Consider the following 24692-nt stretch of genomic DNA (forward strand, 5'->3'; position numbering starts at 1 on the left):
AAGAGAGAGAGTGAGAGATAGAGCAAGAGAGAGCGAGAGAGCAAGAGAGAGAGTGAGAGATAGAGCAAAAGAGAGAGATCGAGAGAGAAAGAGAGAGAGATAGAGAAAGAGAGATAGAGTGAGAGAGAGAGCAGGAGCAAGAGAGAGAGTAAGATCGAGAGAGAAAGAGAGTGAGAGCAAGAGAGAGAGAGCAAGATCGAGGGGGCAAACAAACTGGCACAATGCAAGCTGAAAAACTGAAAAGCATTCAAAGCTGTTGGGTTTGTTTTATCTTCATTGTTTCAGTTTACTATTTTTACCCAGAACACGTGAGGGGAAAGGAGAAAATGATTGCTAATTGTTTATGAAATGAACGTGGGCTGTATTGGTAAATAAAATGCCGGTGGAAACCGGAATCACTGCATTTCCTGTGTCAGGCCGTTCTGTCCCTCCCAGAGGCGTCGCCTGGCATGTGATACATAGTATTTATTGTCATTGGTTCTTTATAATATACATGTTTAAAATGTTAAATTCTATTGCACAGGGTCTTAAGTACTCATAAAACCATGTAATTATGCTGTAAAGGAGCAGTGAACATTTACTACACCGAGTACAGTTTTTCATGAATTAGTAAGTTGCCTTGCATCTTTACTTTCTAGCAAGAGGTCTGAACATATGAGGATAAACTGTACACTAATAACTCATCACTCAATAGCAGGTGAGAGGATTGGGATGCCTGTTGCACAGTTCAGCTGGTGAACTGCACTGAAAAGAAACCGGTCGCAAGCGCTTCAGTGTGCCCTCCCAAACTGATGGGAGTGCGTCACAGCGTTGGAGCAGGCCTACAATTACAACTGGGGATTCCAAACTGCAGAGGGAAAAGTGCCCCTCCTCTTACCCCCACTCACCACCCAGCCTCTCCACAAAATGCCTACGCTGGATACAAATTCTAATTCCCAGTTTGTGTTTGTCTTCATTGATATTACTTCATATATCTTGTCTTCATTGACAGTTAAACGGCACAATAAACTGCAGGCATCTAAAACAATCAGTTATTTGTACCCTCTGTGGCTTTTTTAGTCAGCCCTATTTGTAGAATCCGACCGAGTGGTACAGTAAACATGCCCACTACCCCCTGTGGTCTTATATTACGTATAATTATATAATTATGTATATTATAATATTATGTGATACTAGTGTTAGCGCTGACTAATATCAAGGAAGATTTCCTGGAGATGGTTTCTTGAGGAGACCTCTTTTCTGTCTGAAGCCTTTACAACGCCCTGCACTGATCAGCGACAGTGAAGAGATGACAGGAGAGTAGCACGGAGGATGTGCCAGTTGTGCGCAGTTCTTCCTCATTACAGACCTTCTCTTCACAAACCATACAGAAAATCCGCTTTGATGACGGCCCATCTCACACTGGCGTGCTGTTTTGTGCCAGATGGCTTATGAATCATTCAGACACCACCAAATCAATTATTCATCCTGGCTAAAGAGCAAACACTTAGCTAATTGTCACACACCTAATACAGACCTGGTAATAAACAGACAGATAGCAAAAAGGGGAGCCTTATATATTTAAGTAAAAGTACCGTGTTTATCATCTCCCAGTATTATTTCAAGTCGTCTCCAAGTATGAGAAGACAAAATACTGCCCTGCTGTTGAACTGTCGGAATAACTGCTAATCACACGTGATAATCCACAGTATCTACACTCAGTGAGCACTTTATTAGGTATGTATTAGTCTTTTTTTTTTTTTTTTTACGTATCTTCTACTGCTGTAGCCTATCCGCTTCAGAGGTTTGACTGACATGCTCTTCTGCATACCACAGTTGCAATGGTTGGTTATTTGCATTACTGTCACCTTCCTGTCAGCTTTGACCAGTCTGGCCCTTCTCCTCTGGCCCTTTCACCACTAACATCAAACAATCTGCATTATGGTGACATTTCAAAGAAACAATCACCTCTGATCAACAAGCTTATTAGCACAACTGTGATAAAACAGAAGGAAAATTAAATGTAACATTCTGCTATACTGTATGCAGACAGTAAAGATGAAATTAGATAATTCAGTATAGCTCACTTTGACTATAGAGCAATAACAGAGTAAAAAAACGTTCCGTTACTGAATATCCCAGCCACATCTGACTTTTATATGTTTAAAATTCAAACAGTATATGTATTATTTTTGTAAAAACTGAATTAATTTTACATAACATTACATCATTTTACATTTACTGTTATCATTATTAATAGCTATAACAGTAAATAACTATTTCTACAGCAAATAAGAAGGCATAAAAAGGGTAAAATTCAAAAATCGCAATGCACAATGCAAAATAGGAAAGCCCAAACAGCATCTAAGCAGACGAGCTGATGCACATTCTGGCCTGATGGGACGGATAATGTTTTTGGCGTGAGAATGTCACTCTAGGCACTCTCGTTGTGTGCCAGCTCTCTGAGCTCGGCAGCCGGGTTGTGTGAAGACAGCCCAGCCTGGGTCACCCTCTGCCCTTACAGTAGCTGCTCTTTCCTGATCAGACCTCAGGCTATGTCAACAGGTGCCGACTACATGTGGTGCCATTTAATAAACAAAACAAACATCTATTTATTCTGAGGAGTCTTGCTTTTGGTGTTAATTTTGTAGTGGTGGGCTTTGTGAATAATAAAAGCAGCTCTGTCTCTGCTGTGTGTGTGAGCTGTTGGTGGGTAAAGGACAGCAGAAATGGGAGGGGTGTCTGTGCTTGTAGTACTGCCAGCCTGCGGGGAGGTGAAAGGAGAACCTGCAGGTCAGAGGCGCTCCTGCCGGGAGGATCCCTCTCCCTCCATCTGGTGCACAGACACACAGCCTCTCCTGCCCAGCTAGCACAGGCTTACACATGGCACAGAGTTACAGAGTTACCCAGTGCACAGGGCAGGAGACAATCCTCCCCTGGAGCAGAGCAGGGTTAAGGGCCTTGCCCCATCCTTGCTCAAGGGCCCAACAGCTGTGCGGATCTTATTGTGGCTACACCGGGATTAGAACCACCAACCTTGCGTGTCCCAGTCATTTACCTTAACCACTAGGCTACAGGCCGCCCAACATAGAATTACATAGAGCACAGGGTCACAACAGAGGTATACAGAACACAGGCTTACACATGGCACAGAGACACATAGTGTTACACAGAGCATATGGTTACACAGTGTCACACAGAACACAGAGTTACACAGAGTTACACAGAGTTACACAGAGAACAAGTCACACAGAACACAGAGTAACACAGTGCACAGGGTTACACAGGGCACATACGAGTCTCTGCCTAGTTTGACCTGTCTCAGGAATCAGGTTTTTTCTGGGCACGCAGTCGCTGTGTGACGCTTCAGGCACAAGGAAGAGCTGTCCCATTTGACATTTGCAGTTCTGACTGGCGGACCTGCGCCGGATTAATCCCACAGCCTCATTCGCACAACTGCGCTCCCGCAGAGTTAAAAGAGACTTGTGGCTCATCAGGGGAGGGCTGAAGAAGCCCCCCCCCCTCTCCCTACGTCTCCCTGCTTCATCCCGTGAGCTCCCTCCCCGAGCGGGGTGGGATCCATTAGCCATCTGTAACTACAGCGGAATTCCTCACTGCTGCGTGGTTGTCACTGAGAAAGGGATGACATTTACCACACCCCGGAAAACTTACGCAACAGACAGGGCCATTGATTTATTAATGGAATGCAAATATGATGCACAGGAAATGAATCCACCACTCTTCCTGCTTGTCCTGCTGAGCCCACCCACTCTGGAAAGTGACTTGATTTGGCCGTGGTGGGTGAGGCAGGGTGACACACACCTCCAGTTGGCTGTTTGAGTGTAAATGTGCATTTCATCATCGAGCGGAGCTGGTACTCAGCCACAAGCCCGGGTCTAAACAAAGCCATCCTGACACCACACCAAATCACTTCATGCCAGTGCAGTTCTCAACTGAGCCATAACGTAAAATTACATTCATTTAACAGACACTCTAACCCAGATTGACTTAAGCATAAGAGAGCAGTTAAATGCTAAAGAGCATCGGTGACGCATTTTCTGAAGTTTTCGCTGATGAGAGCTGAATAAAACACACAATTAAAGCAGGGAAGATGGTGACAGAAGCGCGCAGTGCATTGTGGGCTTTGTTTCATTAGCATTGCGGATAGCATAATGTAACACAGATGGAACAATGGGAACTCTGCAATGGAAACTCAGATCATAAAGCAAATAGCCTACACTGATGACTGTGGGTCTCTGGCTGGCAGCATGCCTCATCCCCCTCTGCCCTGGCTGGTCTGATCCACTGGACACCCACCACTTATGCGCTCTGTAAGCAGGCATCGGTCAGGCTCCTGACTGTGAGTCTTTACCACCTGAGCCACACATCCATTACAGCCTGTCTGTACCACTCACATCCGGCTATTTGTCCATCAGTGTGCTTTTTGTCTCCTTCCCCTGTTTCTCACAAAGTACAGTGGTGTGAAAAAGTGTTTGCCCTGATTTCTTATTTTTTTGCATGTTTGTCACACTTAAATGTTTCAGATCATCAAACAAATTTAAATATTAGTCAAAGACAACACAAGTCAACACAAAATGCAGTTTTTAAATGAAGTTTTTTTATTATTAAGGGAGAAAAAAAATCCAAACCTACATGGCCCTGGGTGAAAAAGTGATTGCCCCCTAAACCTAATAACTGGTTGGGCCACCCTTAGCAGCAACAACTGCAATCAAGTGCTTGCGATAACTTGCAATGAATCTCTTACAGCGCTGTGGAGGAATTTTGGCACACTCATCTTTGCAGAATTGTTGTAATTCAGCCACATTGGAGGGTTTTTGAGCATGAACCACCTTTTTAAGGTCATGCCACAGCATCTCAATAGGATACAGGTCAGGACTTTGACTAGGCCACTCCAAAGTCTTCATTTTGTTTTTCTTCAGCCATTCAGAGGTGGACTTGCTGGTGTGTTTTGGATCATTGTCCTGCTGCAGAACCCAAGTTCGTTTCAGCTTGAGGTCACGAACAGATGGCCAGACATTCTCCTTCAGGATTTTTTGGTAGACAGCAGAATTCATGGTTCCATTTATCACAGCAAGTCTTCCAGGTCCTGAAGCAGCAAAACAGCCCCAGACCATCACACTACCACCACCATATTTTACTGTTGGTTTGATGTTCTTTTTCTGAAATGCGGTGTTACTTTTACGCCAGATGTAATGGGACACACACCTTCCAAAAAGTTCAACTTTTGTCTTGTCAGACCACAGAGTATTTTCCCAAAAGTCTTGGGGAACATCAAGATGTTTTCTGGCAAAATTGAGACGAGCCTTAATGTTCTTTTTGCTCAGCAGTGGTTTTCGTCTTGGAACTCTGCCATGCAGGCCATTTTTGCCCAGTCTCTTTCTTATGGTGGAGTCATGAACACTGACCTTAACTGAGGCAAGTGAGGCCTGCAGTTCTTTGGATGTTGTTGTGGGGTCTTTTGTGACCTCTTGGATGAGTCATCGCTGCGCTCTTGGGGTAATTTTGGTTGGCCGGCCACTCCTGGGAAGGTTCGCCACTGTTCCATGTTTTCGCCATTTGTGGATAATGGCTCTCACTGTGGTTCGCTGGAGTCCCAAAGCTTTAGAAATGGCTTTATAACCTTTTCCAGACTGATAGATCTCAATTACTTTCTTTTGTTCCTGAATTTCTTTAGATCTCGGCATGATGTCTAGCTTTTGAGGATCATTTGGTCTACTTCACTTTGTCAGGCAGGTCCGATTTAAGTGATTTCCTGATTGAGAACAGGTGTGGCAGTAATCAGGCCTGGGTGTGGCTAGAGAAATTGAACTCAGGTTTGATAAACCACAGGTAAGTTATGTTTCAACAGGGGGAGAAATCACTTTTTCACACAGGGCCATGTAGGTTTGGATTTTTTTCTCCCTTAATAATAAAAACCTTCATTTAAAAACTGCATTTTGTGTTGACTTGTGTTGTCTTTGACTAATATTTAAATTTGTTTGATGATCTGAAACATTTAAGTGTGACAAACATGCAAAAAAACAAGAAATCAGGAAGGGGGCAAACACTTTTTCACACCACTGTATATCCTATATATCCAGAGAACGTTGGGCAGCACTTAATATGGTCACTTGAATTGGCATTAACTAATGTAGTTGTTAACAAACTAACTACTGAATTGTCAATATGTACAGCTTTGTTTATATATTTTTACATCATTCATTCAATATATAAACAAAGCTGTACATATTGACAATTCAGTAGTTAGTTTGTTAACAACTACAGTAGTTAATGGCAATTCATATTGGAATGAAAAAAAAAAACAGTTAATGTATTTGTTAATGGCTAACTGAGTAGAAGTTTGTCCAGTGGTTTGTTAATGTACACATATTCAGGTAACTAATACATTAGTTAGTAGTTAATAAATGCATTAACTGTAAATTTCATGCTTAATGCATTTGTGTAATGCATGTGTAATGGCATGACCGTGGCATGATTGTTGGTGCCAGACAGACTGGTTTGAGTATTTCTGTAACTCCTGATCTCCTGAGATTTTCACGCACAGCAGTTTCAAGAGTTGTGCAAAAAACATCCAGTGAGTGGCAGTTTTGCAGATGGAATGAGAGTTGATGAGAAAGGTCAACAGAGAATGGCCAGACTGGTTTGAGCTGACAGAAAGGCTATAGCAGAAAAGTGAGCAGAAAAGCATCTCAGAATGCACAGCACGTCGAATCTTGAGGCAGATGGGCCACAACAGCAGAAGACCACGTCGGGTTCCACTTCTGTCAGCCAAGAACAGAAAGCTGGGGTGGGCACAAAAATGTACCCTGGTCATACAGATAGTAGCGTCAGAATTTGGTGCCATCCCTTCATGGCCACAATGTACCCATCTTCTAATGGCTACTTCCAGCATGATAATGCACCATGTCACAAAGCAAAAGTCATTTCAAACTGGTTTCATGAACATGAAATGTTCTTCAGAGGCCTTCTCAGTCATTACATTACTAGTTGATTAGACTAAGCAGGAGACAATCCGCTTATGCTACGCTACAGGCTGCCGCAGTCACCGGATCTAATGTGGTAGAATGGGAGATTTGCAGCAGATGGGCAGGAATTGCATGATGCCCTTATGTCAACATGGAACAGAATTGTGAAGGAATGTTTTCAACATTTTGTGGAATCCATGCCACAAATTGAGGCTGTTTTCAGAATAAAGGGCGGCCCTACCCAGTATTAGTAAGTGTTCCTAATAAAGCGCTACAATAGCTAATCATCATTAATGACAATAGCTGTCCTTGGCATGAAACTGATACGTTTATGCTTGCATAGGCAAATAAAAAATGCTATTTGCATTTTACAGTGTCTATTATTCATAACTCTATGAATTAGGAATTACAGCGTGAATGTTAATGATCTATTTTCAAGATAAAGTGCAACAGAACTGTTTGAGATGCATCATCAGTAAGATTAACATCAGGGCATTTCTGGGTTATTATCTGCCTCAGAAAGGAGGCTGTGTGCTGAATTCAGAGCACGTCACATACAGCACACAAGCTGCTCTGGGTAAGAACCTGCAACTATGGCCTATGTATGGCACACTAAGGCATGGGTACTGTAGAAGTACCCCAAGAGCACCATCAGAGTAGGTGCTGTGACCAGGAGAATATCTTTATCATGTTCAGCCAAGCAGCACTGAAGAAAGCAAACCATACTGTAGGCTCCTAACAAGGAGGTGCTGCCAGACTGATGATTCTGCACTAATTTCCTATGATTTAGCCTGCTGTGGTCCTCTGACAGACGTATAGAGACACACCTCTTATGATTGGCAGGAAACATAGAGAGCTTCCTCTCCAGGGATTCTTCAATCATTCCATCTCATCTGTGTTTTATTAAGGCTGCAGCTATTCTGTGAAAATAGTGTCTCCAGGTTACTGGGATTGTGTACAGTTATTAGGATAGAGTGTGCACTGGGGGTTTCTCCACAATGGCCAAACATTTTAGAGGAACTAGGAAAAGGCACTTGACAATAAAGATCTGAGGGCTCCCAGCATAAGACTAATAAAAACTCTCATTTTGCCAGAATTAGCCATGATGAACTACTATCTCCCAAATGGGGCAGGCTACCCACAGGAAAACATCCGCTGTAAGACAATCGTCGTCCTATTTTCTTTTTAAAGCTAAGCCTAAGACCTTAGCCACAGGTTGCACAAATCACTCAGCTTGTCAGGGGACACACAGCTCATTCACTTGGTTTCCTGCATCAGGGCTCTGACATCTCCTGCGGACCTACCGTTGTGTGGGATGATGACACAATAGGATGTGATAGCAGGCCTCTGGGTGGGCAAAAGGAGATGTACTCTGCAATCAAAGGGGAAGTGTGTGGCACTGTGCCCTCATACCCCACTGCGCTTTCTGTGTTTTGATCTCAATACCTTTCTTTGTTGATTGTTGGGGTCATTGCAAATTCAACCCCACTGTGAAGATGAACCCTACATGCATTCAAGACAGCAAACACTCACGGCAAACTGTGTTTCCAGCAAACAGTTACTGTTGAATTATTTTGAATGAACCTTCCATTTAGTTTGCCACCAACACCTTTTTAATGCAAATGAAGGTGACATAGGTCTAACAATGCAAGCTAGCTCATTCATTGCTTACCTGTGATTTATTTGTAAAGGTAAGAACAAATATTACATTGATTACTGTATTATAACAGGCCCCATCAGCAGCAATTTTTGTTTGCCACACACCCTTTGAAACCGCTGACGTTTGTGGTGAACAGAAAAAAGTTAAAATATGCTGCTGAACTTTAGCTAACACACAGCCTGTCTCTTGCAAGTAAGACCCAGGAAATCAGTCCATTTAAAGGAACAATAAGGTAATTTCTGACTTTTAACGGTCAAGAGAAGAATTGCAGCAACAAACACACTTAAACCAAAACACTGTATATCCTTCCCCCTCCTCTTTGAATGCACTGACATAGCCCAATCCCCCCCCCCCCCCCAAAAAAAAAAACAAATGAAACAGGGCTTATGGTTAGAGCCAAGAGTCACTAAAGATATTACTACGCAAATTACTTCCTTCTATGATATGTGTAAAAAAAGTGATGAGCTAAATCTTCAGAAGGGATTTTCAGATGTTGAACATTTTCATAACAACTTATGGTTACATTACACATTATAGTACACAGGTCCAGCTATGCAGACACAGATTAAGCCCAGTCAAATAATAAATGTCATTTTGAATGGAGATTCTCCATACAAATCTGAATTTAATACAGGACTAAATTTAATCTGTGTCTGTGAAAACAGCCCACATTGTCCTACACAACACACAGATGACAGATGCACTGGAGGTGTGCTCTACAATTGTGCTCCTCCATCAGTACACACCATCATATATGAACATTTTAAGTCATGTTGTGTGGTGATATCCATTAATAACACTGCCTCCCTGCAGCAAATCTTCATTCGTCTCATCAATTGAAAAGACACAAACACTAAAATACTGAAATACCAGCCTCCTCTTTTCTTTGAAGCACATAATAAAACATTGTGGTCTTGAAAGTGAGTATAGATTCCTTATAGTAGTCTGAAGGTTTTCCCCAGATATTAATAGCAAAGACACGGCACCTCCACTGAATTCACGACCACCTCCGTGAACATAAGAGAAAAATCAATAGAACCTCAGGCTCAGATCTCTAAGGAAGGGAAGAAAGGCGCAGTAGTGCTATTTAACAAAATTGGTATCATGCAGTCATGTTTTCCCCAGGTCAGACGCAGGCTACAGTACTACAGCTCACCACCTCACACTGGCACTGCTTATGCACTGAGGCACTTCCCCTCCACTGAGTATTTTCCTGGGGGAACCAAACAACCACGCCTCAGGGTGTTTTGAACATAGTGTACTAAAAAGTGCTGCTTTGCTTAAAATCACCGATGGAGGTGGTGATGCACTAACCACTGGGAAAATGACACCATGGCAGGGCTCATTCAGGGACCGGAAATCAGGGCCATTTCAGGCCACAACTACTGGTTAAGTGGTCACACACATCTGAGTTAGCTAATGAGCTCATGGCTTAAAAGTGTGCTCCTTTTCACAGTCAGCAGCAGTAATTGTTACACCGAGAGAGAGAGAGGAATGAAAACCGGCTGACACATGTCACTAGTGTTGTGGTTTATTATTACCTTGTTGTGTTAGTTTACTATTTTTAACCAGTCCTCCCTCTCTCAATAAATAAAACGCAGATGAAAACCATAATTATCAAATCTCCCTGTGTCCAGCTATTCTGTCTCTCCCGGAGATGTCATGTGACATGTGACATTGGAGCCGAAACCCAGGACAATAGTGTATTCAGCCAAAGCACACTTTTCCACTGGAGCAGACGGTCAAGAAGGCGTAGCCCCAGATTGGCCCTATTTCCTGTTCCAGACCGAGCCCTGCCACATATGCCCTTTTCAAACATATTATATTTAATTTAACAGGATATATGCCTCATATTGTATTTCAGGCCACTAAGCATCTGAAAGGGGTTCAAAATGGAGAAGCAAAAAAAAAAAATGCACTGACTGAATTAAATTAACCATTTCCTGTGCACCTTTCACGAAGATGATACTTATTGGTTTAAAGGCCATTTATATAATGAAAAAACACGATGTAACAAAGAACAGAGGTATGACTAAAACAGAAGGATCAGCCTATTTCACGATGCTGCAGTTCGGCTTTTCGCTCATAAAGATCATCTTCAAAAACAAGATAATTCTTGTTAACTACCAATACAGAAGCAGAGAGAATGGAAGGAATTCTCCTTTCCTCTATAAAACCAGCTCTACACACCAGCAGCACAACTTATTCCAGCATGTCACTTTTTCTGGCTATGGAACTACAAATACACATATACTGTATTATTCAAGTTTTCTTCTTCTCTTTGCATGAGCATTGAAATGCATATCAAATAACCACAGCTAAAATATATTGGTTTTAATCTTCTTTTTAAATCTTTTTCCAGCATAAAATTCAAAAGTGTGAAGACAGAGTCATGAAAAGTGCTATCGCTCGGAGATAGGGATTGGCGGGGGCTAACTAATGTCAGTTTGGTCACTGTCCCGGAGGAGTGAGGGAGCAGCTAGCACCTCTGCTCTGTCCACTCAAATCACTGCAGTAGACAGCAGATGGGACCCCGGGTCCCTTTGTCACGTCGGGGTGTCGTGCGGGCCCTCGGGGGCCGAAACGTTCAGGGGCGCGGCGGGGACAGCAATAACGCAACACCACTAGAGACGCAGGGAAGGAACCCTCAAAGAGCACAACCGCTGGGCGTCTATCAGGAGAACATTAAAATGGCGGCGGGGGAGAGTAAATGCGAGTCTGAGACGGGCGGCTGGAGCAGGAGGCGACGCGTTAAGCGGAAACCCTAGCTTGGGCACACATCACAGGCCCTTCCCATAAGGCTGCTCCACGGCCCAGCACCCTCGGTGCCTTTCCGAGTCGCTGGAGCCTCATGTCGGCAGTGCTCTTTACGCTGTAGTACCCCCAGAGAGGTAATGATAGTGTGTGAGGAGATGGGCTAAATACAGGCCTGTGGCTTCACCCTGCACCAGTGAGGGACACGTGCTGGGCTCTGTAATTAACACAGGGGCTGCATCGCACATCTCATCAGCTCTCACCTCCGAAACTCTTCTCTCCCAAAAGTGGTGAGAAAGTGACACCAGGCATTGTGAGGATTAAAAAAGAGGCTGGTGTCACATCACCAAATGGAGAGCATGTTTCTTCCTCCCCTCATTACGTGTCTGCGAGGTCGGGTAAATGACAGCAGGGTCGTGAAAACCGAAGACTCCCCCTCCTAATTCCGACCCCAAAGCCAGTCCATCACAGCTCTGTCCCTGCCAGCCACACAATGCTCAGAAATAGCGGGGATATAAAAACCTGACAGTAAAATATGCCAGAACACTGTGACAGCTATCTGTCTGGTCTCCATAGATACCTCAGTGCGATGGGCGCTTACTCACACATCACTGCGACAGACCCAGCGGGGAGCGAGGCGTGGGATTTCCAGACCGGAGTACCTCCAGGATGATTCGGCTCTTTGGGCACCTGCAGCTTTCGGCAGGTGTTTCCTTTGGTGTGCTTCGCCCTGCTGAATATTCAGGGCTGCCACTGTGTCAGCCTTGTAAACACAACTAATATAATGCAGGACACAACGGGGGAGGACAAGACCTCTATGGTTCCATTATATTCCAAACCCGCGAGCGTCAGGTCAAGGTTCACCTGCAGCATTTCAGTAAGCAGCGGCATGCTCTCACCGCTGGGAGCAGAACTTCCTTTGGTGCTGGAGGAGCTTTGGTGACAGCCGCAGATGTAATGGAGGACGCTAATTTGGTTTCGACAGACTTGTCTCTTTTCATCTGGGCCAATCCATCAGTGTGGTGGGTGTCAAGATGATATGGAATTGCTAAGCGTACCAACGGCTAGCAATACTCTGAACGCTGCTGCGGTATGTCAAAGCAATGAAAACCAAAGCACAAGATAAGTAGGGCACCGCAATCAAAAGAGTCTCAGCTTTGGGGAGGACACCATGCAGGTGGTAAACACAGCAGAAGGACCTGGCTGGGGCCCTCACAGCCAAACGCGTGAATCCAGGAGCATCATTTTCTCATTGATTTATTCACTACCGAAGCTACAGTAGCTCCTTCAAGCGGACCTTATTCAGATCAGGTTCATTAATCAGTGGGAAAGGGTGACAGAGAGGTGGAATGGTGTTTATCAGTGTCTGTAAGTAGATGTTCGCTCCTGTGAGTGTGGTAGAGCACAGTGACAGGAGGACCCGGAGAGGCAGGGGCACACAGCCATTTGCACACGGTCTGACAGAGGGGGAGGAAGCCTGCTGGAACAAAGGTGCCAATTAATGCCATTGAGGGCTGGGTATTCTTCTTCCTTGAGATTCTGGGTATCTACCCACTTGTAACTGGGCCTGAGATTACCAGGACTAAATTTACATTTAAATCACTACGGTCCTGAGCCAGGAGATAACAGGTTTTAGACACGATTGCCAATCCACTTATCCTCCCACTCTGGCTGGCTGCACAGCACATGAGGCAGTTTTGCCCTGTTACCACGCTGTGGAAATGTACTCTCCCTGGGCTTATCTGGTATTGGAAGACCTGCTCAAACACACACACACACACACACACACACACACACACACACACACACACACAGACAGAGATAGACATGCAAACACACACACACACACATAGACACGAAAGCACACACAAACACACATAACCAGGCACATACACAAACACACACAGAGACACACATGCATATTCACTGGATGCAGCAGAGACATGTAGAGACATACTGTCATCCAGCCATCGATACGTACAGGAGCCTAATAATTATGCTTTTAAAAGGAGGAATTTCTCACTTACTGAAACATATGGTGCGAATACAGTTACTCTGACCTCACAGTCTCGATTTCTGAATCTAAACAGATGCCTTCTCACTAATAGCTAATGGTACTAATGACTCATCCACCATTACCACCAAATCTCATAAGCTTTAGTCATTTCTTAATAAGGGCAGAAACCCCTGACAGGCTCTTTCTAATGTGTATCTATGCGTGTCGGGGAAACAAAGGGAGAGCGAATGATGAGAACGTGTGTTTGTGAGAGAGATAATGGGAATGAGTGAATGAGAGAGTGAGTGAGTGAGTGAGTGAATGAGTGAGTGAATGAGTGAGTGAGTGAGTGAGTGAGTGAGTTAGAAGTGGTGGTAATGTGCATATACTGATTGCTTTATAGCACAGGTTCTTCATACACACTTTTAAAGAATGTATAATTAACCATTAAAAACCCTGTTTTGTTCCCTGATTATACAGCTGTTCCAGTTCACAACTGCACCTGACCTAGATGAAGTTCCTCAAAATCAACAAAATAATTATTCCTATACTCATGTAATCATGATATCTTTCAAAAGGTTTTATGCCAGTCGCAGTGAGGTTAAACAGTATTTCCTAAAATCAATAGCAGATACCATAAGGCCGCGCCCACAAAGCTAATATGTGTACACATTTATTTCTGTGGCATTTTTGCACAGTTACACTCTGTCAGCACACTTTATAGACTCTGCAGTCACTCTCAAATTGTGAGGAAGGTCATGTGATGACCTATTATTATTACATTTTGTTCTTTTATTACTTTTTCTAAAATTCTAATATATATTTCCGTTACTATTATATACTGTATACTGTATATTGTACCCTTGAGACAAGCCAAATTAAACACTGCAGATGTTACGCCAGTTATAGTGTACAAGCAGTTATTGTGATATTATGATCTTTTTTTACACATATGCTAGATGTGACTCACAGTAAATATGTTTGCCCTTGAAGTGGGTCATTAGGACAGAATGCTTGGGACCATTGCACTGCACTGTTTTACACCCCTTACACTATCTGTGTGAATAAAATTTAACTACTAGCTTTAAATAAGCTTACACTACTTCTCCCAGCTGCTCCTGCCGCCTCCTATTGCGCATGATTCAAACCCCAAAATATGTATGTGAAAAACAATATATGTATTTTAGTTTTAATTTCACATGTAAATATACAAATGGAATCTGTGGATGTGCTACATGGTGACAGACCATCATATGTCCATGTTCGCCATGCTGGTCTGTACGATGACGCCGATTTACTTACAATGACAAGCATGTACTGACGCCTTTCAAACGCATTACAGACTGTACACTGGACATCTGGTGTGTCGTCAAAAATAAACCAGAAACAAAATGAATTCTGCAAATGGCTTGGGCCTAGAAGCAGTGCTCTTCTTTCTTTAGAAGGGATTCAAGTGGATCGACCTGGCATTCAGGTGAGGTCAGCAGTTGAGCACTTTCTTTGAAGTGATAGAAAAACCACCATGCTCCAGCTTACCATCACTTCTGCTCTGCCAAAACAAGTTTGTATCTGCAGCAGGGGATTATGGGAACGGGCGGCCTGTAGCGTAGTGGTTAAGGTAAATGACTGGGACCCGCAAGGTCAGTGGTTCTAATCCCCGTGTAGCCACAATAAGATCCGCACAGCCGTTGGGCCCTTGAGCAAGGCCCTTAACCCTGCATTGTTCCAGGGGAGGATTGTCTCCTGCTTAGTCTAATCAACTGTACGTCGCTCTGGATAAGAGCGTCTGCCAAAATGCCAATAATATAATGTAATGTAATGTTTCTTTTTATCGCCAGGAGAGGACTTCCCCTATCCATGTACTGGAAGGAACAAACCCCACCCTGTCTAATATTTCTGCAGCATTCAACATAACAAGGTCAGGCTGTTAGACTGTTAACTATGAGCTGTTTTTCAATCACTGCTGAGATGTGAATGAAGAAGTAGATGTTGAAAAACTGTAAATCCATCTCATTGGCAGAATGTTCTGGAAGGGCAAGCATGCACACCCCCTGAAACAAGTCAGTCGGCAGCATCATTTATACCCAGCAATCTGTCAACTCAATTGGTCTCATTCAATTCTGTTGAGTAAGACAGGAGAAGCACGTGAAAACCTATGTCCCTGGCCGACATTGTGGTCAATTACGTGTCAACATATGGGACTCGCACACAATCACAACTGGAACAGCCTGTGTTCTATCCTGGCTACAGACACATTGCTGTCCACCATATACTGCTGCCTAATCACACTAGATCATATTTGACACTTCCAACTGTGTACTAATGCAACAGCACTGCTATGTTACTTGACACTAGGCCATTTTGTCTTTTTAGGGTCTTTTGTCTTCTAAGTGATGAGATAGTGCTGGAGAAATGTGGTATAACATTACTGGACAAAAACTGGCTGCTGAAAGATAGCAATTGTTACTTGAGCCAAAAATAGCCAAAAAATACATGCAAGAGTTGCCATCTAATATTCGTCAGCTATATCAGCTATGGACATCATCATAAACCAGAATATAAGGATACATTATGAACTATTATACAGTGAGCTCCATTATGTTTGGGACAACAACTTTTGTTTTTCTTGATTTGGCTCAACTCAATAACAGGTGCAATGGAGATGCAAAAGCAAGACAACCCCCTAAAAGGTAATGGTTCTGCATGTGGTGGCCAAAGACAATTTCTCTCTCCTTATCTTTCCTGACTGATTCTTCTCTAGTTTTGTGTTCTGCTAGTGTCCTTGCCACTACTATGAGGTGGTACCTGCAGCTCAATCAGGTTGCACAGGTAATCCAGCTCCTCCAGGATGGCACATCCATACGTGCGGTCGCAAGAAGGTTTGCTGTGTCTCCCAGCACAGTCTCAAGAGCATGGAGGCGATACCAGGAGACCGGCCATTACACAAGGAGAGCTGGACAGGGCCGCAGAAGGGCTTCAACCCAGCAACAGGACCAGTATTTGCTCCTTTTTGCGAGAAGGAACAGGAGGAGCACTGCCAGAGCCCTACAAAATGACCTCCAGCAGACCTCCATAGTATAGCAAACGGTAGGTACCCTGACTGCTGTTAGGTACCGGGATGAAATCCTCAGACCGATTGCCAGACCTTACGCTGGTGCAGTGGGCCCTGGGTTCTTCCTGGTGCAGGATAATGTCTGGCCTCATGTGGCCAGAGTGTGCAGGCAGCTCCTGAATGAGGAAGGCACTGATGTCATTGACTGGCCCTCACGTTCCCCTGACCGAAATCCAATTGAGCACCTATGGGATGTTATGTATCGGTACATCCGACATCCGGAGCTCACTGATGCCCTGATCCAGGTCTGGAAGGAGATCCCCCAGGATACCATCCACCGACTCATCAGGAGCATGCCCAGATGTTGTCGGGAGTGCGTACAGGCACACAGGGACCATACACACAACTTGGATCAGCCAGTGATTTAAATTTTGTACTTTTTGGTGTGCTTTTGAATCCAGCCCTCAATGGGTTGATGATTTTGGTTTCCTTTGACCGTTGTGACATCATTTTGTTCTCAACAAATTATTAATGTAAATCAGTAAAGATTTTCAACTTGAATAAATCATTCATCAAGATCTGATGTGTCCCTTAACTGTTTCCTTAATTTTTTTTGAGCAGTGTACATAATCCCCCGAAAGCAAAATATAAATATCAAAGTATAAAAGTACTCTTTAATAAGACCTGAACTTTACCCACATGTGAATTGTTTGATTGCTCTTCAGGAGTACAGACCCAAATAAGCAAAAAAAGGTATTTGTGCCAAAATATTATGGAACTCACAGTATGCATGCACTGCTTATATTCCATTTTCTCTCTCTAAGTGTAGTGTTGTATCATACAATTATTAAATGACTATTCACTTACAGACTCACTTCATATTCACAATAAGGACACTAGGCATTCTTACCAAACATGTCAACAGACTATTACCTGATTTTCCTTATTTTAATTTCCACAAATTGCAGTAGAGTGCCATTCATTCAAGTGTAGCATAGTGAAGTGGCTCCTTTCACTGCAGTGTCTCATTGTCATGTTATGTAATAATTCAACAGAAGGTACAACATCAGTACAAAGGCACAAGATGGGGTTCTGGCTCTGGGATATCATCAAGGTTAACCTTAAATAGACTACTTTGATAAGTTTTGCGTTTTGAATAGTACACAGTAATACATGCAAATACACCACATGGATGTGGACAAAATCAATCAATTAAAAATACAATTAAATAGCTCATTATAAAGCAATGCATAATTATCCAACTGGAAAATCAGTTTTTGTTTTGCGATAAAAGTGTACATTCCCAGTTTTTAAAGCCCCAGGCTTTAGAACTGAATTTGGCAGTGAGGGGTGGCACTTAAGTGTTGGAAACAACTCCTAAAAGTCCATGACAAGAGGGGTACAAGATATCATGAATAAACCTCCACAGCCTGCCTTTTCTCTGTTACTACTACTACTACACTGTAGTGCAATTAACCTACTACCTGTGGGATAAAATCTGAGCAAGAAGTGATTAACTGCCAGCTCAACTGGTTCAACCGAGTGATGGAAACAATTCAATTGCTTCCATCATTCTGCTCGGCACAGGCTGTTTGTACAATACATACAGTACAAAGACACAACGACTTATGTAACAAATGCATTTCTATGATTACAGAAAAAATCTCAGCAAATCACATCCATTCGTAGACATAATCACTGCATTAGGAACCAGTTAGCCCTCACTTCTATAAAACTGTTTCTAATGAAGTGCCAAAATGGGATACGAGGACATTTTATTGAAATATTACCGTAATTGACTGCTGGTGTACTATATTTACAGTGTAGGTGTTTATCTGACAATAATAATGGATGCTGCATTATGCACATTATGTATATTGCAAACACATAAAGAAGAAATAATTGCAGTATATCACTATGAAGTAGGGTGCTTTCACACTAACAGAATGAACTGGTGTGTGCTTTATTTAAAATGTGTGGAGCTGAGTTTTTTTTATGGTACTCCAAAAAGCCTTTTGGCATGTACATCACTGCTCAAGGTTAACTTGGCCTAGCTGGCTTATGGATTTACATTTTGAAGGATTTTATAAGTCTGACAGATACCCCATTGGAGATCAGGTCAATGCACCTGGCTGCACTTGGTGGAAGCAAGGTGAATAACTGTCTAAATAAATGGTAGATCACACTACACTAGAGCTACTAGCATGATACCTTCACCTCAGCATACCATAGACTATTCCAGAAAACACTCCTTATAATGTACTGCAACTGACTGCACCTCCACTTTAGAACTGGAAATGGAGTATGGCATATTTACAGTATAATCCAGGCAACCCTTATTCGTGCAAATGATCTTCAAGAGAGAACATGACAACAGAAGCTAGTTCATTAATGTCAGAGCACAGGAGGGTGATGTTCATAGTTTCGTTGATTTGTCTCTTTCAAAACCTGTTCAAGGAAGCAATGCTAGGAAGAATGTGGTGTTCTTGAAAAGACTACAGCAAGACAAGCTGTCTAACACCAGTGGTACAACATGTCCTGTATCAAAAATTACTTGATTTAAAAAAAAAAGTGGGAGAAATTGAAATTATATCAAGTTTGGAGCTGACTGATAACTTACTTGAAATATACTGGTGGTCAAAATCATGACCATTAACCACTATCTGTCATATCTTCACTTAAACAGAAAGGTTATTTTAGCCTGAGAGCAATTTTAAACTTAAAAATTAAACTCAAGATTTGAGTTAAGCTTAGAAGTTAAAGGATGTGCTTCATTCTGCTTGTATATTGAAACACACGGTATTGTGAATTTGTATTTATAACTACACACAGTCTTATGATGAATGCCCCGCTATTAAATAAATAAATACATTTGAACTAAATGATAGAGATGACAGGTTATTTTGAGGAACATTAGTTCAGGTGAAATTGAGTCCGATGAGAAGTGTGCACAGGAAAATAATGAATTTGTATTCACTGGTTTTATATATTTCTTCATTTTACAAACTGATAGAGGGCTGCTAAAATGCAATTTGTGAATATGAAGAAAGTAACCTGATTAATATAAGACTGTTAAAATAAATGTATTTTTCATGCAGCTGTTAGCTGGCATACCTATATCCGGCTTAATGTCTTTAGTAACACAATGAGGCACATACTGTACTGTAGGGAGAGGGCAGGAGAGATGGTGATGAGGAAGAAACATCGGGGTCTCGAGGGCATTTCCATCAATAAAGCCCACAGCCTTTAACAAACACAGCCTCAGCAGCAATCAAACAGCCGCTTACACAGTGAGGACCTGACCATGAATAATGCATCCTCTGATATCATACAGAATTCTGTAAGAAGCTCCAGATCCTTTGTACCTTTTCACTATGGATTAATTAATATTTCATCTGTAAAAGAGCATATGTATGTGACCGCATGTATGCAATCGCGCTTATGTAGATGAGAAGGAGATGGGAGAGAGAGCGAGAGAGAGAGAGACAACAAACAGAGCTAAGATGCAATGGTTCTGCAATGCAGACTACAATGCCAGGTGTGAACAGGTGCCTTGGCCACATTAGAGGGCCACACCCATCAACAACAAAGAGAACAGGTGACTGGTGGAAACTGTAGCTCTATGCGTGTCTCAGGATCGGGAGATTTCATTGGTTGTTATCTGAAAGGAATCTGCACAAACACACCTGCTTTCGAGGACCATAGCTGCCCCACCCTGACTCACATCCTCACTCTCCTCTTTGGTCAGATATTCATACACCGCAGGTACTGAATAAAACAACCTTCTCTCATTAGTGCAGCAATTCATAAGAATATTCTACAACTTAAAGGAATAACATGGTGGTTGAAAATCCATAGTGGCTATAAAAGTTCACTCAAACTGTCTGGGCGTGGTAATGAGATTTGATTGCTATGATTGACAGACCGTGCCCCCACTTTCCACACATTGTTGTTTGTTACTATCTCCATGATACATGCTCTTGTCGGGAGACAGAATTTTCTCAAGCTAGCTAACTTAGTATATCAATTATCGATAAGGTAAGGATGCTGACTTCATTTAATAATAATTTTTGCTAGCTAGCTAGCCAAGTTAATATAAAAGCACAACTATAACGTCCTTATGAAAGCGAACTAGCTAGCTAACATTTTTGATAACGTCACATTATGAAAGCAAACTAGCTAGCTAGCTAAATGGATATTCAATGAGCCAGTCAGTTAGTTAGTAAGTTAGTCAAATATTTGTAACGTAGGCCAGCGACACGAATGACATGAGTTATAGGGGAGGGATGAAGAGAGTGGTTATCCTCATGTGATGCAGTATGAGGAGAACATTCTCAACCAGATAAATTTATAATGCTTACTCCATCAAAGCTAAAAAACGGACATATTTAATACTTTCATCATGTTTCTTCAATGCCCTCGTGTGCAAATTGCATATAAAAACCTAGAAAGTGTGACCAACCACCATGTTACTCTAAACACTCTAAATGTGTGGACAGTTCAGACAGTTCTGTTTTTTTCCATTTTCATGAAATATTGCACAGAAAAAACTGGCAAACGTCATGTAAGCGAGGGACACTGCTCAACAGTGTATAGAGATAAACGCACCCACATTTCCCTCACATTTACCATAGACTAAAACACCTGCAGGGAGGAGCCTCATACTGGAGGACTGTGCTCAGTGGTCTCTAGTGTGGAGGTGGTGATGTGGGCTTGTCTATTCATAATAATGCGAAAGCTCAAGGTACGAGTATTTCTCAGAGTGATCAGGGTTCAGACACACAAGGGTCCCTCTGATTTAAGGGCGATAAGAGCCCGGGAAACACAAAGGACAGCAGGAAATGGAAATCATTTTCACAACTTTAAGGATTGCTCAGTAATTGTACTTTCTGTACTTGCGAAATTAATACTCCAGAGGTGGTTCAGGAGACAATCAATCCAAACCAAGCCATCATTGCATGCTATTGAACTGTTTCCCCAAGAACAAACAGACCACCAATTAATGAAAGCGAAGAATAAATATTTCATCGCTGGAAAGATCAATTTCAATTTTTTTTTTTGTATGGCAGTTTAAGAACACCAATAGAGCACATTTGCATCTCTATAACCATGTCAACTCACCCACTGAGCACCACGATGAAGTCCATGATGTTCCAGCCAATCCTGAGGTAAGAGCCCTTATGGAACGCAAACCCCAGGGCCACAATTTTAATCCCGGCTTCAAAGCAAAAGATTCCAATGAAGTAGGGCTCTGTTTTCTCCTGAGAAACAAAAAGAAAAACATCAGTTTCAGAAGGCTTTATGGAAATCGATCTCTTCAATCATGTACAGGTAGACCTGTACACCGGCTTGTTAATGCACATATTTAATCAGCCAATCACGTGTCAGAAACTAAATGCAAAAAATAATGCACACATGGTCATGAGGTTCAGCTGTTTTTCAGACCAAAAGTCAGAATGGGGAAGAAATGAGATCTAAGTGACTTTGTGGAATGATTGTTGGTGCCAGACAGGGTGGTTTGAATGTCTCAGGAACTGCTGATCTCCAGGAATTTTCACACACAACAGTCTCAAGAGTTTGCAGAGAATGGAGCACACATTCATTCATTCATTCATTCATTCATTATCTTAACCCACTTATCCTGAACAGGGTCACAGGGGGGCTGGAGCCTATCCCAGCATACATTGGGCGAAAGGCAGGAATACACCCTGGACAGGTCGCCAGTCCATCGCAGGGCACACACAGTATTCACTCACAAACCCATACCTATGGGCAATTTAGACTCTCCAATCAGCCTAACCTGCATGTCTTTGGGCTGTGGGAGGAAACCGTAGTACCCGGAAGGAAACCCAGGCAGACACGGGGAGAATATGCAAACTCCACACAGAGAGGCCCCGGCCGACGGGGATTCGAACCCAGGACCTCCTTGCTGTGAGGCAGCAGTGTTACCCACTGCACCATCCGTGCCGCCATGGAACACACATCCTCATATTATTATAGAAGACATTCAAGGGATTTCAAATAAATCATGAAGCTGTTTTGCACTTTTTGCTTATTCAGACCAAAAGGTGTCCAGAAGGAGCTAGAGTAGAACCTACAGAATTTACTTCAGCATAGAGCACTCACTGATACACTTAACATGAGAAAAATAACTCTGTAAAACAAGAAATATATCCTCATCCAGGGAGTTCTAAACGTTTCCACAGTTCTGGAGGGGGCTCCGCACTCAGCACTGGGGATCTCATTGAACAGTTAAGACACAGCAAGAATTCGAAAGGCTGCAGGCTCCGACTGATGTAATAAAGGAAAGGCTTCTATTGAAGACCGGTTTGATTCACACAGTACATTATTAAATGTGAATGCCCATTCAGATGCCATGCACTGTTCAGGGTTTGAGGCAATGTGTGTATGAAACTGAAACAACGAGCAAACTGTTTGTTGTCAGATCACATTCTAAAATGGCTGGGTTGCTTTTATACTGTACCTGTTCTAAGAGCCAAACAATATTTTCCAATATTATGGATGAGCATTTCTGAGCAAAACTGCTGATGCAGCACACTGTTCTCATTACCTCTTTCACAGAATGCCATTCCTTAATTACGGTGTTGCTTACTTGCAAGCACCTCTATAAAGATTTATTAGACTAGCTTTGTGCCTGCCAGGATGATCTGCTATGATTTAGAATATGTCACATTAATGCGTGGACATGTGTAGATGTGTACGGGAAACTCTCAATGCAGATAATCAAATCATCATCAATAACTTTGACCAATACACTTTGAGGAGCTGAGCAGCATTAGGTAATGCCGCAAGAACTGCATTCAGCCTGAGCACCTACCTATGCTACTGTCCGTCAATCATAATTCATCAGGAATTATCACTAGTAAATGACATGTTAAATAGAGCAGCAATGTGGTCGCCTTTGAATAGCAGCATTTTTAGAAGTGATATACTAATCCTATAGTAGAAGGTAGAAGGTGTCGTGATATACTGTATATAATAAATATTTTCTTCCCACATAAAATGTAAGAAAAAATGGAATCACCTACAGTGATGCAGTTTGCTTCAAGGGCATTTCGGAAGCTTTGTACGCAAAGCACGTATGCATAAGCGTGTTAAAGAGGGAAATGTGAATGGTGCCACACGGACCAGATGCCAGATGTCCTTTATATGGCACCAGTGCGAAAGGTGAACAAGGTGACGTAGAGCCACCTCTTTTAACAACCTCCCCATATTCAGTCTAAAATCCGGCAGGCCCAATCATAATAATTCAAGACCTGCATCCTCCTCATATTCAGTCCACAATTTAGCAGGCCAAACCGTAATTCAAGACCTGTCTCGTTGCTAGATCATCATACATCAACATGGGGATGTCTATATTCCTAGGTACGTCCTCCTAAAATGTGAGCAGCCATATTCTTCTTACCATGTAGAGTAGCCCTCCACTGACAATCTAAACAATCTTTTGGGGTATTCAGTTGATAATAATTAGAGGCAGTCATGTTTTTATAAAACATACTGGAGTCAAACACAGTCCCAAGAAGCTCTCATCTTTAAAATCTTTTTTTTTTTTTGACAGGTCAGAGAATCTGTGAAAAAAATGCCATGTGACATTGCACTTTTAGAATGCTGAAATCCAAGTTAGTCTAAGTTAAGATGCTTATTTCAATGTCATACATTTACCAAGCTGGAAGACAACAAAAAAAGAGAGCAGTACATTTGAGATTACATTTTTAATTTGATAAAATTTGTGTGAGAGAAAGTGAAGATGAATATGTATTAATGTCAGAAGAGGAGATAATACCCACACTCTCACACAGAGAACCTAAAATAGAGGTTGAGTGTAAATGATAAATGGTAAATGGACTGCATTTATATCGCGCTTTTATGCAAAGCACTTTACAATTGAGGCCTCTCGTTCACCCATTCACTCACACACCCCCACACACACACACACACACCCACACCAACAGCAATAGGCTGCCATGCAAGGCACCAAGCGGCTGTAAAGCGCTGTGTTTCTGAAGGCTTGTAGAGTATGTGCCAGTGTATCCAGCATGCGTGGCTGATGCGTGGGCCTCACCAGTCTCTTAGACATGGGCGTCTTGTCGTCTCCTGGAAGGTGCTGCTCCAGGGCCAGGACAATGCAGTTGGCGATGATGGTGGCCAGGATCATGTACTCAAACGGAGTGGCACAGGAACAGTCAAGGAAGTGAGTTCAGTCAGCATGAAAAACAACACATACTGAAATGTTTTACACTTTAA

At 42.5% G+C, this 24692-nt stretch overlaps 1 protein-coding gene across 1 annotated transcript in view; it reads right to left on the reverse strand.

The window, feature by feature from the left end:
* The window catches only part of LOC133126660 (voltage-dependent R-type calcium channel subunit alpha-1E), a 122602-nt gene that overhangs the window by 62379 nt on the left and 35531 nt on the right, over window positions 1–24692 (reverse strand). The window contains exons 3-4 of the mRNA XM_061239002.1: window positions 24511–24616; window positions 21549–21688 (exon numbers count right to left, since the gene is read on the reverse strand). Coding sequence (XP_061094986.1) covers window positions 21549–21688; window positions 24511–24616 — 246 coding nt within the window. The remainder of the gene's footprint in view (window positions 1–21548; window positions 21689–24510; window positions 24617–24692) is intronic.

Source organism: Conger conger, chromosome 4, assembly GCF_963514075.1.
Source record: "Conger conger chromosome 4, fConCon1.1, whole genome shotgun sequence".
Lineage (NCBI taxonomy): Eukaryota > Metazoa > Chordata > Actinopteri > Anguilliformes > Congridae > Conger > Conger conger.